Raw genomic sequence first — 15,716 nt, 5'->3', positions numbered from 1 at the left:
GGCACCCTTTTGCTATAGCACAACCAAAGCAGGACCACCCGCCCACCCCAGAAGTTGCAGGATTTCAGCAGGAAGCGATGGGGCATGCACCAGCTGGAAATGAAGCAGCATGTCCACCTCTGAACTTTCGCAGGCCCAAACAACACTGAAAGCGGAATCACGTATAGCTGCCCTGATACCATCTTGAGCACAGATCATCATGCTTTTGTGAAAAAAGGAACATTTGGAGGGGTTATCATGCCTTGTGTTCTGGGAGCTGCTCTGCTAAATGCCTCTTGCCGCTCCGTGTTTTGCAAGTGTGTCCCATTCCAAATCCTATCCAGTTTCTGCCTCCCACCTTTAAACGGTTACCTTCTGAGCTTCCTTTCTTAGGTGTTACACTTTACATGTTAGCCTATTGCATTCCATACCTTGTCAGCTCACCAAGGTGCTCCAATTTCTTATCCTACCATTTGGCATTCTGTCTGCTGCATGTTCACCTACCTAGGAACCACTGTGTTGTTGTTTTTTCAAGTAAATTTTTATTATTTTCTTTACATATTCTTTTTCCAACAATCCATATTATTACCATACATTCCCTTTGACTCTGCAGAGTCTTGACTCCCCTCCCTCCCTGCAATTGGTATATTTAACCCCTTTTTATCGTGCACACCTAGGAACCACTGTTGTGTATGAAAATGACGAAGTGTTTGTACTCTTAATCCAGCCTACCATAGCTGTTTGGATATAAACCACAACATGGGAAAGTATGCCCAAATATGTCCTGCCCAGGCTGGGTCCAGTCTATCTCTCTATTAAAATTTCATCACTGCCACTCATGCAAATGCAAAATGATTTAAGTGCTTCACTTCAGAGACTGTCATCGTTCAGCAGTTATGAAACAGCACTGCCACCCAACACATACAGCCCTCCAAAGAGCTGCAGAAGTCCTGATAAACCTAGGAAATCACAGAAAAGGGACTGTTTATTGCACACATGGAATATGAAACCATTAAAAGCACATTGGCTACTGTTGCATGGTTCCCTTTGGTCCCAAATAAATATGCAGGAGGTGGCAAAGACCTATAATTTCAGATGTTTCTTCAATCTATTCTGGTAGGACACAGGACAAGTGGTATGGCTTTGACCAAAGCAGCCAATCTTTCTGTCATCAGAAGAAGTAAACATTGATCAGCCCGGACACTGAGGTCCAGCACGTAGGGCCTTCTGGTGGTTCCCTCACTGCGAGAAGCCAAGTTACAGGGAACCAGGCAGAGGGCCTTCTCGGTAGTGGCACCCACCCTGTGGAACACCCTCCCATCAGATATCAAAGAGAAAAACAACTACCAGACTTTTAGAAGATACCTGAAGGCAGCCCTGTTTAGGGAAGCTTTTAATGTTTAACAGACGATTGTATTTTAATATTTTGTTGGAAGCCGCCCAGAGTGGCTGGGAAACTCAGCCAGGTGGGTGGAGTATAAATAATACATTATTATTATTATTATTGTTGTTGCTGTTGTTGTTGTAAATTGAAAGCTTTGGATGATCCTACAACAAGAAGGAAGACCAAACAACTGGGAAAGGGCACTGTGCCAGGGTGCTGCTGTGCAGTGGCTTTCTACCGCACTCGACTGCAGAAGAGAGTTCTTTCCAAACTCAACTGCTCAGCCCCCCCCCCCCCAATCTGCCATGAAATCCTTCCAAAGAACACACTCAGGTTTCTGCCAGGACTTTGGGGTCTCACCTCTACTCAGTGTGAAGTGCAAGACTGTGCTCCAACATAACATGGCAGAGAACAATCAGCAGCAGTGGGCAGGCCATTTTTCAGGGGAAATTGCCTGCCATTAATGGTCTTCACTGGCTTTCAAAGAACCCCAAGATCCCATGAAGCACAGCTTGAAAACCACTGGTATTGTGGAGAGGAAGTAGAATGAGGATTGGGGAGGTTCCAATCCCCACTCACCCACGAAGCGCTCTGAATGACTTCAGGTCAGCTGCTACCTCCCAGCTGAACCTACCTCCTAGGAATGTTTTGGAGGAAACAGCTATTACCAGCGCAATACATTCAGTAAACATGTATATGGCTCTGTGAGCAATTAAATTCAAAACAGCAAGAGGTGAGGCTGATATATACCTCCAACCGCACTAAATTATCATGCTGTGTTCAAGCAAACTCTCACCACCATTAGTACTGGCGGCATAACATTCAGGAAGGACCAAGAGGCACTTAGGCCTATCCAAACAGAGGGAGGAGCAACAGGGCAGCCAATGAAACAGGACCACTATTGCTTCCAACAAGCTAGCAACGTGGAAGAGGCATCCTTGTATGACCAATCCAAGAAAGGATGGGGAAGAACCTTAGGAGAAGGGGGAATAACAGATACAACCACCCTGCTACCCAATCATGAGTGTCAAGAAGGACGGAAGACCTCATAACATCCCAAACCCAGCATGTGACACCGCTGGAATGTAGTGGACAACGAAACCCAACACTGCTGCAGATAAGAACCTAAGAAGAGCCTGCTGGATCAGGCCAACGCCCATCTAGTCCTGCATCTTGTTCTCACAGTGACCAACCTGATGATGGGAAGCCTGCAAGCAGGATTAGAGCACAAGAGCCCTCTCCCTCCCGTGGGACGAACCAATATTTGCCCGTCTTGGCTTGCAAAGGAACCACCTGGCTTGCCTCCTTGGCTCCCTTTGCACACAGACAACACCACGGCCAGACCCTCCCGGCCGCCCCTTGCCTGTGTTCCTCAATCTGCTCCTCGCGCTCCCGGTAGCGCTTCTCTCGCTCCTCCTGCTCCTGCCTCTCCTGCTCCATGCGCTCTTGCTCAAAACGCAGCCGCTCGTCCAGGGCCTTCTTCCGCTCCTCCTCCTTGCGCAGCTCCTCCTCTTTCTGCAAGGGACAGAAAAGAGGGACAGGATTAGGTGCTGCACCTCACTCAGAAGGGCTGGAACAGGGATGAAGGTAAGGAAAGACGTACGTGTGTGTGTGTGTGTGTGTGTGTGAGGGAGAGAGAGAGAGAGAGAGAGAGAGAGAGAGAGAGAGAGAGATATGATAGATTGGATAGATGATAGATAGATAGATAGATAGATAGATAGATAGATAGATAGATAGATGGATAGATAGACAGATAGACGGATAGATGATAGATTAGATAGATAGATAGATAGATAGATAGATAGATAGATAGATAGATAGAGTCATAGTCATAGCTAATCACAGACTTGACCTGCCCAGGGACAGGGCTTCCTTGGTAAAACCTCTCTACCTTGGCCTGCTCCCAGAACTGCTCCCGGTTGAGTCGCTTCATCTCCACAGCAGCATCAGTCTTCTGGTAGGTGGTGCCCTGGAACAAAGAAATCAAATCAGGAGAGAGAGATGTGTATGTGTGTGAATGAGAACACACAGATAACAAGACAGCTTGCCAGGTTCTCACTGCCCTGGTGTGTTTCATAATGCTTTACAACAGCATGGGGGTAACTGACCAGAATATTCTTCAAGGCAGTTTATAATGTATGATGGAGGATTTGCAGTGCACCCATCGTAGCCAGTGAGGTTAATCTGAGGTGCGATTATTGCTAACTGAAACATCCACTCCACTGTAACCATCTTTCTTACCCTGCGTCAACAGCCTTCCCCAACCTGGTGCCTGCAGATGGTGTTGGACTACAGCTCCCATCTTCCCCTAGTCCCAGGCCATGCTGGCAGGGGCTGATGGGAGCTGGAGTCCAAATCTGGGGAAGGCTGCCCTAAGTAGAAACTGCTTTCAGCAGACCAGCCACACCCAAGCCCAGAAGAGGCTGGCGTTGCTTCTCCCCAGCAAGGGGAAAGGGGGGCATGGCAAAGAAGGAGCATTACCACCGGCTGCGCATTCTCATCCTCGCGCAGGCGGAGACGGTGCAGCACGGGGCTGGCAATGCGGGCGAGGCCGTTGGAGAGCCGCTGCCCAATGGCTCCTGGGTCGATGTCTTCTACACTGCTAGCGTTGACAATGACATCCACACCCTGTTGAGAAATTCAAACCACACTGAAAAATGAGGGTCCAGCCACCAAGCTGGAGAAGATGGACTAGGACCAGGAAATGGCAGGGAACGAGATTTCAGCTCAGCACCAGAGGACACTTCCTATTTATTGGGAAGAGAGCTGCTAGACAGTAGACAAAGACTGTGTTGGGAGGCGGTGGGCTCTCCTCCAATGGAGCTATTTAAGCGGAGTCTGGATGAGCATATTTGTCAGGGATACTGTAGCTTCAAAGGCAGGGAACCCCTTTCAGATAGAGCCTGCATTCCCTCTTGGGTAGTTTTCTGGGGGGCTGCTTGCCAGTGATGGGCAGGGTCAGAGGCAAAAGCAAGCAGGGCAAAGGATGTGTGACGTTTACCTTTGTAGAGCAGGCTCTACTCCAGCCACACAAAAGCCAGGGGATTACACCCACCTGTGCACCCGCTACCTGCCTACCTAAACTGGGCAAGCAGGAGGCATGATCATGGCTCAAGGACATATACCAGGCAGGCAAAAGCACTTTAGAAAGCCACAAACCAGGCTGATGAGAGGCAAGGACTAAGAAGAGTCCCAAGGGATGGGTGGAGAGGCCTGTAGGGCCACATCTGGCCCCTGACCTCAGGTTTACCACCCCACTTGAAGCTGCATTCTGCATTGAGCAGGAAGTCAGATGAGGATTTAAGGCAGCTGCCTTGGAGGACAACAGCGGAGACCCAGCAGCTGGCACAGGTCTCCTGCCAGCAGCTCACGATCAAAACTCCTTGCCAATCCCAGATGTGGATCATGTGCCCTTACAGATGTTATTGGGCTACGCTCTCTGTCCACATCTGGAGGGCCACAGGTCTTTCCACCCCTGCATTGCAGGAGAACCATGCTCCCTCTTCCACAAAGTCCAAATCCCTTTTCCACAAGATGGGAAAGGACTGTTGCATAGGCACTCCCACCTGCGCACCCTTCCCCAAACAGTTTGCCACTGACCTGGAAGAATTCCGCGACCTTGGCCACATGGCTGGCGCAGGCACACTTGCGGGCATCAGCAACATCCTCTCCCACCTGCCAGGCATAAAGGTGCACAGGGATGGGGAAGGTTAGTGTTGGGAGATGCCACTCTTGTGAGACAGCAGCAGACAGCATCTTATTCTACATGCACATAGAGACACAGGCTACTTGGGAGAGCATCTGGAGAGCTCAGAAGGAGGAGGACAAGGGTGGCACCAGCACGCAAGAAAGCAGGACATTTCTCTGGATTTCTGAATGGAAAGCAAGAGCAGCAAGGATTTTCTCTGCAGAAAGGTCTTCCTTAATAATTGTGGATGAGATGTAGACCAGACATATCACTGTGCCAACAAGGCAGGGAAGCAACACTGCCCCACATACCTAAATCTGCAGCTTCTTCTAAGTCCTGGAGCATCAATGCTTGGCAGGAGTTTTTTTGCTGTCTATTTGTTAAGGACTGGGAAATGACACAGAGAGTACATCTTATATTCCTTCACAGTAGATCTCACCCTTGTGAAGGGGATCTTGCTAGGGCTAGTAGCGATATTCAGTGGTTTCCAAATGGCTGGGTATTTGTTGTTAATTTCTGCCCCTGGGCAGCACTTCGTAGTGTGTTTCTTCTTTTAGGTCACTCTTCCCCAACCTGGTTCTCTCTAGATGCTTTTGGACTACAAGTCCCATCAGCCTTAGTCACCATGGCCAATACACAGGGATGCTGGAAATTGTAGTTCTGCCCAGACACTGAGGTCCAGCTCTGAGGGCCTTCTGGAGGTTCCGTTACTGTGAGAAGTGAGGTTACAGGGAAGCAGGCAGAGGGCCTTCTCGGTAGTGGCACCCTCTCTGTGGAACGCCCTCCCATCAGATGTCATGGAAATAAACAACTATCTGACTTTTAGAAGACATCTGAAGTTTTTAATGTCTGATATTTTATCGTGTTTTTAATATTCTGTCGGGAGCCGTCCAGAGTGGCTGGGGAAACCTAGCCAGATGGGTGGGGTATTAATAATAATAATAATAATAATAATAATAATAATAATAATATGCAAAATGTCTGGCGGCATCAGGCCAAAGGCAGCTGGTTCAGACTGTTAAACTCATATTTCTACAAAGACATTTTTTAAAAGGCCTAGTGAAAGGAACTTTCCACAAAAGCAGTATTTAAAGATTGTCACAAGCTGGAATATGTCAGGTAGGATAGGAAGCAAGTCTGGACAGAAAGTGGGAAGGAGAAGGAGTGGTGTGTGAGAGTGGTCAACCCTTTTAGATTCATTAAGGAAAATGGAATTTGTTCCACTAGAGGGCAGTGCAGACAAATCAATGGAAACCCAGCAGTCAGCAAGGGTTCTGCTAGAAAGATCAACCTCCACATTACAGGCCTCCTCAGAGCTAGCCAGCTTTATCTGCCCCTGTATTCACAGCCCAAACAGCACTCGTGCCAGCCTTCACAAATGATGGGCTGGTGCTTTTTCCTACACAGAGATTATCTTTAGGTAAACAAAGACTGTGCACGATTAGGCCCTACAGTTGAGAGACCAGGGACCTACCATCAGCCTTCACCATTCAGGGTTTCTCAAACCTGGGTCTCCAGCTGTTGTTAGACTGCAACTCCCATCATCCCTGACCACTGGTCCTGCTAGCTAGGCATGATGGGAGTTGTAGCCCAACAACAGCTGGAGACCCAGGTTTGAGAAACACTTGGCTGTTTCTGAATTCTCCACCCTAGTTTGTACAGGGCTGCCAGCTCCAGATGCTGAGAGGATTCCTCTGCATAAAGAAGGCTGAATTTCTCCTTGTCTGGCTTTTCTCACCATAGTGGGAGGAAAAGCTGTAACTGGTGGAACTTTCCCTTCCCATGCAGTACCAAGGTCCTCTTTTTGTGTGGCCCAGTCAACTTTAATATTGCTCCCCTTCAGAACAGAGAAAGCTGCCTCCCAGAGTCTTCTTGGACTTACCCAGTTAATGAGGACATATTTAGGGAGGGTGGCCTGAGGGTCTTTGACACTGCAGAATCCGTACATCACTTTCTGGTTCTCAAAATGGCTGGAGAGTTCTTGTAGGCCGCCAGCTGAAGAAGCAAAGAGACAGATTTTATGGGACACAGACCACACTGCTCTTTCCCTTAGGGACATGATAGGGCACTGCCTTTCACAGAGCCAGGGCATTGGGTCATCTATCTCAGTACGGTCTGCGCAGATTGGAGAAGGCTCTCTGGGGTTTCAAGCAGGGACTCTTGGTATCTGGAGATGCCAGGGACTGGACCAAAAACCTCTGCATGCAGAGCAGATGATACAGCACTGAACTTCGGCCCTTCAGGTGGGTAGACAGAGGAACACATGATAAAAGGGAATAATCTCTCAACTTACTGGGTGTGCCCTTGCCACAACTCATGGCCATTTATCTCCCCACCCCTTCAACTCTAGTCTTCAACTCTAACCCTGTTGAAAAATATGGGATTTTTAGTTGTCGTCTATTCATGTATGTGACGACAGCAGCGAGGATACTACTGGCCCAGAGATGGAAGGAAGACAAAGTTCCAACCAGAGAAGAATGGCTGATGAAGATGATGGACTATGCCAAAATGGCAAAACTGACTGGGAAAATCAGAAACCAGCAAGAGAAGAATTTTAAGAAGGAATGGGAAAAAATTACAATGTACTTAAGAGAACACTGTAAACAACTTTGGTGGGATTTGAGTAATGCTTGTAATGTACAAAAAACTATGGAAAAATGAATTACTACTTTTTTAACAAATTAAAGAAAATAAGATAAGCAGAAGGGGGGAAAAGATTGATAATGGTAACCATGGAAGGGTGGAGGGAAGTCAAGGGATTCAGAGAATCCTAATTGAAGAGGTGAATGATGTGTTTGAATTTAAATTTGTTATGTAAAACTTAATAAAAATATATTTTAAAAAGAAAAAAAAGGGGGATTTTTGTTTTTGGAGAGGGAAGTTTGGTGAAGCACTGAGAACTGCCAGGACTGGATCAGCTAAGCAACATAAGGTTGCCCAGCAAGGAGGCAAGGGCAGGGACAGGAATACTCACTTCCCGAAGCAGCCAGTTTCAGGTTATCGGAGTCATCTTCGTAAGTGTACAAAGCCCTGCAAGTCAGAGAATCACACAAACAGGTTAGGAGAAACATGTACAGATAAGGGCAGGGCTGCACAAATCCTTCACTATCCAACTCCTGCACCGAGGAAATGCAGATATAGTGCTAGGTAAAATTGGAGGCTAGGGCTTGGATTAAGCAGATTTGCCCATGTTGGCTTACTTTACTGAACTGGTTCTGCTCCTGTAGCCCTCGAGTAGCAGGGAGAGGAACAGAACCATAAAGCCCAACCATGTAGTCACTGCGGTTGTGGGGCTTCAGAGATCTTGGTGGGATAGATACACACTCTTCTTAGCCCCCAAGGTCTACAAACTTGATTTTAAAAATAAAATGTAGGTTTCCTGGTATGGTCTATGGACCAACACAATAAATACTATTTTAATAAAATGAAAGTTGACCCTCAGGATGATGAATTCTGTATTTATGTGGTGTTTGCACACGATGCAGGGATGCGGGTGGCACTGTGGGTTAAACCACAGAGCCTAGGACTTGCTGATCAGAAGGTCGGTGGTTCAAATCCCCGCGACGGGGTGAGCTCCCCTTGCTTAGTCCCTGCTCCTGCCAACCTAGCAGTTTGAAAGCATGTCAAAGTGCAAGTAGATAAATAGATACCACTCCAGCAGGAAGGTAAACAGTGTTTCCGTGTGCTGCTCTGGTTCGCCAGAAGCGGCTTAGTCATGCTGGCCAATAAAGCGAGGTGAGTGCCGCAACCCCAGAGTCGGTCACGACTGGACCTAATGGTCAGGGGTCCCTTTACCCTTTACCATTACTGCACATGATGCACAATAAACACAGTCCTGAGTAAAGGACAACAATGTCTTGTCCAGAGAATGCCTCTCATTCCAGAGAAAGTCTAGATCTTGCATTACAACATAATATATTTCAACCCCTCTGAAAGCCGTGCCCCAGGAAACAGAAAGAAAGCAACAGATATTTCCAAACTTGCTTCCTTCCAAATCACATTTGGAGTCATGGGGAAGTAATGATGGGGTCACCCACACAAATCCAAGATGATGTTCACTGTCATAGGGTGATACATCTACCAGTGTCTTGGTTAGTGAGGGAAGATCCACAGCGTGTGCCGAAGTCCTATTCTATCACCCCTGAAACTTTGCTCCCCCTTCCACTTGTCCACCAAAGAGGCACATTCCACAAATTTGAGAATTATTTATAGAAAGCACCATGTATATTGGGCAGCAGGCACCCTCAGAGGACCGGGCCTCCTGGAGCATGCCTGGAGCAGATAAATTGAAAATGCCCTTGAGCAACAGCAAACTGCCTGTCTCATGTGCGATTCCCAGATGGGCTATATTTGGTTTGTGTGCATGCACAGACATAGAGTCATTTGAATTAAACTATTTTCAGTAGATTTCCTAAGAAAAGCTCTGCTGAATCAGACCTTTTGTCTGTTCTGAACTTTCTGCCACTAAAGAGCTAAAGAGCCCAAGACCCAAATGTTGTAATCTTTCCTTATTTGGGAGTTTCTCCGTCCTCCTGGTCACTTAGGTTGCCTGTTTCTACACAATCATCCCAGACTAGCAAGAGGCATTCTCAGGCTTCAAGGACTGATTCCAGCCAAGCAAAAGTACTTGGGTGGGAAGGAGGGCCAGTGAAGGCGTAGGGAGAGCTACGAGGGCCACATACAGAAGCCTAGAAGAGCTGCATTTAGCCATGGGGCCTAAAGTTCCTCACCCAAACAGATGCAACCCAGGACTGGCCTGTGCATGCAGGATCCGGCTGGGCTCTCAGTTCCTCCTGTCAACTTGTGTAGGTAAAGCAAGCAGGCTGCCATATTTGATATCACCAAGGCAGGCAAGTTCCCTACACTGGTGGGCTCAGTCTCCACAGACAAGCGGCCCCTAGTGGGTTACTGCAGCATGTGCTGCAATGTCCAGTCCCCTGCAACATGATGTAGACTGCAGGGGTCAGCAAACTGTTTCAGCAAGGGGCCGGCCCACTGTCCCTCAGACCTTGTGGGGGGCCAGACTATATTTTGAAATTTAAAAAATGAACAAATTCCTATGCCCCACAACTAACCTAGAGATGAATTTTAAATAAAAGCACACATTCTACTCATGTAAAAACATGCTGATTCCTGGACTATCCGCAGGCTGGATTTAGAAGGTGATTGGGCCGGATCCGGCCCCCAGGCCTTAGTTTGCCTACCCATGATGTAGAGCAAGCATTTCTAGAACACGGCTGCTCCTCCAGCCTGCCTAGAACAAAGCCCCCATCCCATCCTGCCTGCCCTTTTTGTTTTACATTCTGTCTGGCAATGCTGTGATAAGGAGAGGCACTCCCCAAGGTTTCAGCTGGTACATCTGCCCCAACTTCACTTCTAGAAGAGGAACAGCAGGGAAGAGCGATGAAAAGAGGGTGTTCAACATCGCCTACATTACGGGGGACAGTCTTCTGTTTGAGGGGATCCTCTGCTAGAAAGGTCATTAGGTCTAGGCCTGGTTGAAAGACAAAAGAACCCCAAAATGGCATGTGGGTGGGTGTGGTGCCCATGGGATGGGATGGGGCAGGGCACGCCAGAATCCCAGAGCCCGAGCCATGTTCTGCGCCTGTGTCCAGCAGGCCCGTGTTGCTTTTTCGGGCAGCGCGGACCCTGCAGGTGCCTGAGCCACTGTGTCACTCCCAAGAGAGCTGTGTAGCTCGGGCGCGCTGCAGGCTCCATGGTAAGTGCTACTCCCCGCGGTGTGGTGCCCAGTGTGCCCCACCCCCTGCACTATGCCTCTGGACAGGCACAATCACCGCAAACACAGAAGTGGCACAAAGGGGGCAAAAATAGCCCTAGAGAAGCACAAAAATGGCACAAAACAGTGCTTAGGAACCCCACAAGCCTTTGCATCAAGGCCTGTGGGGAGCTTGAGCAAGGTTTGGAGGGAGCGATTGTGGCGTTCATTTGCAGGCTTTTTCAATTGTGTTCTCATTACACAATTGCACTTAAATGCGTGGTGCCTCAGAACGTCACCCCTGCGTAAATGGGGAGTCGCCTGTATTGTATTTCTATTCAAATTATACTAAATTATTTCTAAATTTGCTTCCCTACAAAACTATTAGAACACGGTTTTTAAAAATGCAAATCAGCGCCTGCCTTTGTCCTCTCTTTCGTTGATGTGCAAGAAAGATGCTTCACTGGTATCAGTTCCAGGTGCTTTGTGCTCAAGTGAGAGAGATCCCCTCCACCCATATCCCCTTGTCTCCTTAATGCTGCATGTGCCCGCAGGCCACATGCAAAAGGCTGAGGGAGGAGCTTCTGCTAAATGGGGAGAAATGAATGCGCTGCAGCAGCAGAGGCCTCACCCCTCCAGGATGGTATAATTGTTGCCCACCTGGGGAGTAAGACCCACTCACGCTTCTGGCAGTGAACTGCCTGCTGCCCAATAAGAATGTGAGGGGTGGAGTGGGGTGGGGTGTTAAGAGGCGGAGAGGGAGAAATAGTGAAATTAAAGCAGCAGTAGCAGCATATCAATGAGCCATCAGGGCTTGTGTGAAGGGGCCTCCATGGAAACCGTCTCCAAGATACCACCCTCTCTTCCATCTCTGGCGGGGTATAGCCATTCCCTCCATCCTTTGCCAATCAGCCAGCAGAAATCAGAACCAAAGGCTTTCACACCCTAGCCGAGAGCACATGGGGGTTGTGTTCTCTTCGCAACCTCATTTCGAGACCTCATGCGAAGGGGGAAGGAAGGAGCACGGAGAATTGGTCCAGGTTGTGTGGGCGAAGAGACCGAAAGGGGGGGAGACTCCCTCAGCTTATCAAAGCAACCAGCATCTCTGTGTCACCATGGCAACCACGCTGCCATCCAGCTGGGACACAGTTCATATGAGGAGGAAGGAGGTGATTTACAGGGGAGGCTGGGTGGTGGGGGTGGGAGGGAGGGGGGAGGTATTCGCTGGCAGCTGGCCCCAAATGCTGCTCCTCCCGTGTGCACCCACCGCCACCCTCTCATGGCAAATTGGGAGGTGCCTTCCCTGCCCGGCCTTTCCACAGCTTACAGTGGGAGTTTGCTGAGTTGTGTCTCTTCCTGGGCATCATGTGCTCCATTTGCTGACCTGCCAAATTCTTTGGCTGTTTGCATTCCAGTAAAGGCCGGGGCGCCATATGACCTCGGTTCCTTGGGCCAGAATCCTGCTAGAGTCAGAAGGGGAACTCCGCCGGCAGGAGGAAGGATGCTGGTTGCCGGGAACTGCAGGTGGGCAGAGGGTTCTTGCACGCAAGTCCCGCTCGCAGGCACGCAAGGACAGGGTGCTGGACTAGATGGGCCTGTTGGCCTCATCCAGCAGGCCTGACACATGTTCTCAACTCCCAACATGAACTGGTTGCCTTTACTCCCTGGCCCCAAACCTTCCACAGCCGCATCTCATCACAATATTGGCTTTAGCAGAAGTTGCTTACACCATCGGTTTATCTCTTTGTTTCTCTGTGATAAGTCTAGTCCTTTGATATCGGAGGAGGGAGCAAGGCTGCCATCAGCACCTGGCATCCTGCCAGGGTCTAGCAGCCTGGTAAGGCCTCTTCCTGATTACTGCTTATGAACCCTTGCCTTAAAGATTATCAGGCTCAGCACCAAGCACCTGAATACAGTCACCTTTTTAGTTTTCCACAACACCCTCAACCTATTAGGAGGTGTGAGGAGGGGAGGGGAACTTCAGGCCTGTGGGCCAAATGCAGCCCTCTAGGCCTCTCCTTCTGGTCCTTCTGCACCCCCAGTGTGTTTTTTGCCTGGCAGAGATGTGTCCTTGTGTGCTGGTAACACCTCCTGCTTGCCTGGACGGAGAATAAAGTCGGATGTGTTTACTTTTGTAGTTTCCACACAATAAACTGCCTACTGCTGGCATGTAGGCCTTGGAGGGGTCCACAGAAAAGAATGCAGCTCTTGGGCTGCCTGTCGCAACCAGGCAAGGCCCCCACCTCTAACCCACTGACAGAAGAGACACCCCACCAGATGACACTTTGTTCACAGAGTATGACTGCCTTCGACTGAGGGGAGTGAACAGTTGCCAAGGGAGGCTGGAGCTCTGCCCCGAACCTCCCCATCTCATGTCCACACGCATTGTCTGTGGACAAACGTCAGCTCCCATAGTCACCTTTGACTGGACTTATCCATCCAAGGGTCCTTTACTTTTTACTGTGACCAAACTGGAAAAAACATGACATCTGTTGTTTGACTGTACCTTCAGCCAAATTGATGGGGGGGGGGGGAAAGAATACTATTCTTAAACTCATACTACATGTATATTAAGGGGGTGTTGGAAAAGAAACCTACAGAAAAAGAAACCCAATTCTTAAGCTTTTTCTACACATCTATGGAGCTGGATGAAAGAGGACACCCATGGATTTCAAAAAACTGGGAGGGAATATTTGCCTATGGGTCTTTTTAGCCTTCCAAAGCCATCAGCATTTCATAGCATTATAAGCAGATTTTTATTACTGGCTATTGCTGCCTTTCGAACAGCAAATGGTTAGACAGTTCATCTGTGTGCTGAAAGCACCCACGTCAGCTAAAAGTAAGCTGCCTGTTGGTTCTTAGAATAGCATATTTTTACCCAAACAACCTGAAGGGACACTCAAATGTTTGCATGAGATTAAATGAGAATGATGTTATAAACAGTATTGCAATTGATTTGCCAAAGGATTTTTTTTTAAGAGGCAAGAGAAGAGACTTGGGGACTGTCGTGCCAATGCTATGCTGTTCAATACAGCTATGATGCTTTGATATAAAGGTCATCTCTTGAAACAAAGGACGTCTGGTAACTATGGCTTATGCAGACATGGAGTCACATGAAGCATACACTGAATTTATTTATCTATCTGTCTCATTCCGACAGGAGGGGGCCATGGCTTTCTGATATAGAGCAGTGTTCTTCAACCTTGGCTGCCTATTTGTTGTTGGACTCCAACTCCCATCCTCCCCAGATAGCTGAGCCAATGGCCAGGGACGATGGGAGTTGTAGTCCAACAACATCTGGGCACCCAAGGTTGAAGGACACTCCTGTAGAGTACATGCTTTTCACACAGATGATCCCAGGTTGAACTCCTGTCTTCTCCAGGAGTTAGATAGCAGGTGATGGAAGAAGTAATCTGCCTGGAGAAGACCCTAGAGAGCCATTGCTAGTCAAAGTAAACACATACTGAGCTGGAAGGACAAGCAGAGAGACCTTATATAGAGGGAGCTTCTTATGCCTGCCCTTCCTCTAAGGCAGGGGTTTTCAACAAGTGTGCCTTGAATGATTGTCAGGGATGCCACAGGAAACATTGGCCTCTGTCCTTCTTTCCTTCTATCCCTCCTCTGATGCCCTCTCACGTCTCTGCCTCCCAAAGGCTTGCAAAGCTGTTCATTACAGCAGCCCTGGCTACAAGCTCAGCAGGCGAATGGTGCCTCTGGGGCTGGCCAGGGGGTGCTGGTTGCAAGGAGCTGAGGTGGCCTTGGAGTTAAGCAAGCAAGCAGATGAGGGAGCCCAGCCAGCCCTTGCTGCTGGAAATGGACAGACTAGTGGCAGGCAGGGTGGGCAGGCACTGGCCTTTCTTGTGCTTGCTGTGTGCAACGCCTGCCTGGGAGCTGAGTGCCCAGTGCTGAAGGGGAGCCTTTCCGCCAGGCAGGCCCAGCAGCGCCCACTGCTGCCTCCCAAGGTACGGTGCTGGTCTCACATTCACCTTTGGCCAGTCTCCGTTGGGCCAGTAAGGCTGGGGCCATCCTCTTCCTAAGCCCCTGTGCGGCAGTGTGAGGAGGGACCTCTCTTTGGGGCAGCAGCTCAGAGACCAGGGGCGGCAGCAGCGGCAGCTGCTCAAAGGACTCCCAAGGAGAGGGGAGGAGTCTGAGGGAACACTCCACAAGGGAGGGTGCTCAAAAAAGAGCAAGAGACCACCAGCTCTGCAGGGGTGACATCACTGGGCTCCTGAGCCCCACAGGGGTGCTGCAGAAAGAAGGTAGTTGGTCAAGGGAGCCGTGGACTCAAAAAGGTTGAAAAGCTCTGCTCTAAGGCAGAGCTGGATAACCTTTTTGGCTCTATGGGGCTGCCCACCTGTCAATTGTATGTCATTGGGTTATTTGGTGCTTTGGAGCATCCAAGTCAGGATTTCACCTTGGAAGCAGCAACATGTAGCTAATTCTCTACCCCTCTTTTTGTTTTAGCAGGGATTTAAAGGCAAACCCCTTCACTTAGCCATGCAGGGGCAACCGCTCAACCACTGCAGAATTAAACCCTATCCTTCTGCTTATCAGTTAGTGTCAATGAGTGGTATCTGCTGATTGACTTGGCATCAAAATGGAACCCTTGGTGTGTCAGGAATGGTCAGAAATTCCACAACTCTGCTCTAAGGAGCTCATGCAGCCTATATGTGAGCTATCTGGTGTTATCCTCATTAATGAATTTGTGGAGACACTGCAGACCAGGTAAGGATGATTGGCTACAGGCCATCCAATGAGCTGCTTGGCTGGATATGGATCTGAACCCAGGTCTCCTTTATCCAAGCCCAGCACTCAACCCCCTATGCTACCACACTGGTTTTCACTTTATATATATATATTTTTAAAATAATATTTATTCAACAATCAAAAGCTTCAAAAATTTAAACATAGAATACAACACTTTATACCCTCATATAACAAGAATTTCA

At 48.8% G+C, this 15,716-nt stretch overlaps 1 protein-coding gene across 2 annotated transcripts in view; it reads right to left on the bottom strand.

The window, feature by feature from the left end:
- The window catches only part of DBN1 (drebrin 1), a 42,230-nt gene that overhangs the window by 7,963 nt on the left and 18,551 nt on the right, over nucleotides 1-15,716 (bottom strand). For both annotated transcript variants that reach the window (XM_083488358.1, XM_083488359.1), the window contains exons 2-7: nucleotides 8,026-8,081; nucleotides 6,934-7,046; nucleotides 4,964-5,038; nucleotides 3,845-3,991; nucleotides 3,255-3,332; nucleotides 2,654-2,878 (exon numbers count right to left, since the gene is read on the bottom strand). In XM_083488358.1, coding sequence (XP_083344484.1) covers nucleotides 2,654-2,878; nucleotides 3,255-3,332; nucleotides 3,845-3,991; nucleotides 4,964-5,038; nucleotides 6,934-7,046; nucleotides 8,026-8,081 — 694 coding nt within the window. The remainder of the gene's footprint in view (nucleotides 1-2,653; nucleotides 2,879-3,254; nucleotides 3,333-3,844; nucleotides 3,992-4,963; nucleotides 5,039-6,933; nucleotides 7,047-8,025; nucleotides 8,082-15,716) is intronic.

This window comes from Podarcis liolepis (assembly GCF_965112155.1).
Source record: "Podarcis liolepis genome assembly, chromosome: 2".
Taxonomy (NCBI): Eukaryota; Metazoa; Chordata; class Lepidosauria; order Squamata; family Lacertidae; genus Podarcis; species Podarcis liolepis.
The sequence above is the reverse complement of the archived record's forward strand: the minus strand, read 5'-3'. Positions and strand labels throughout refer to the sequence as shown.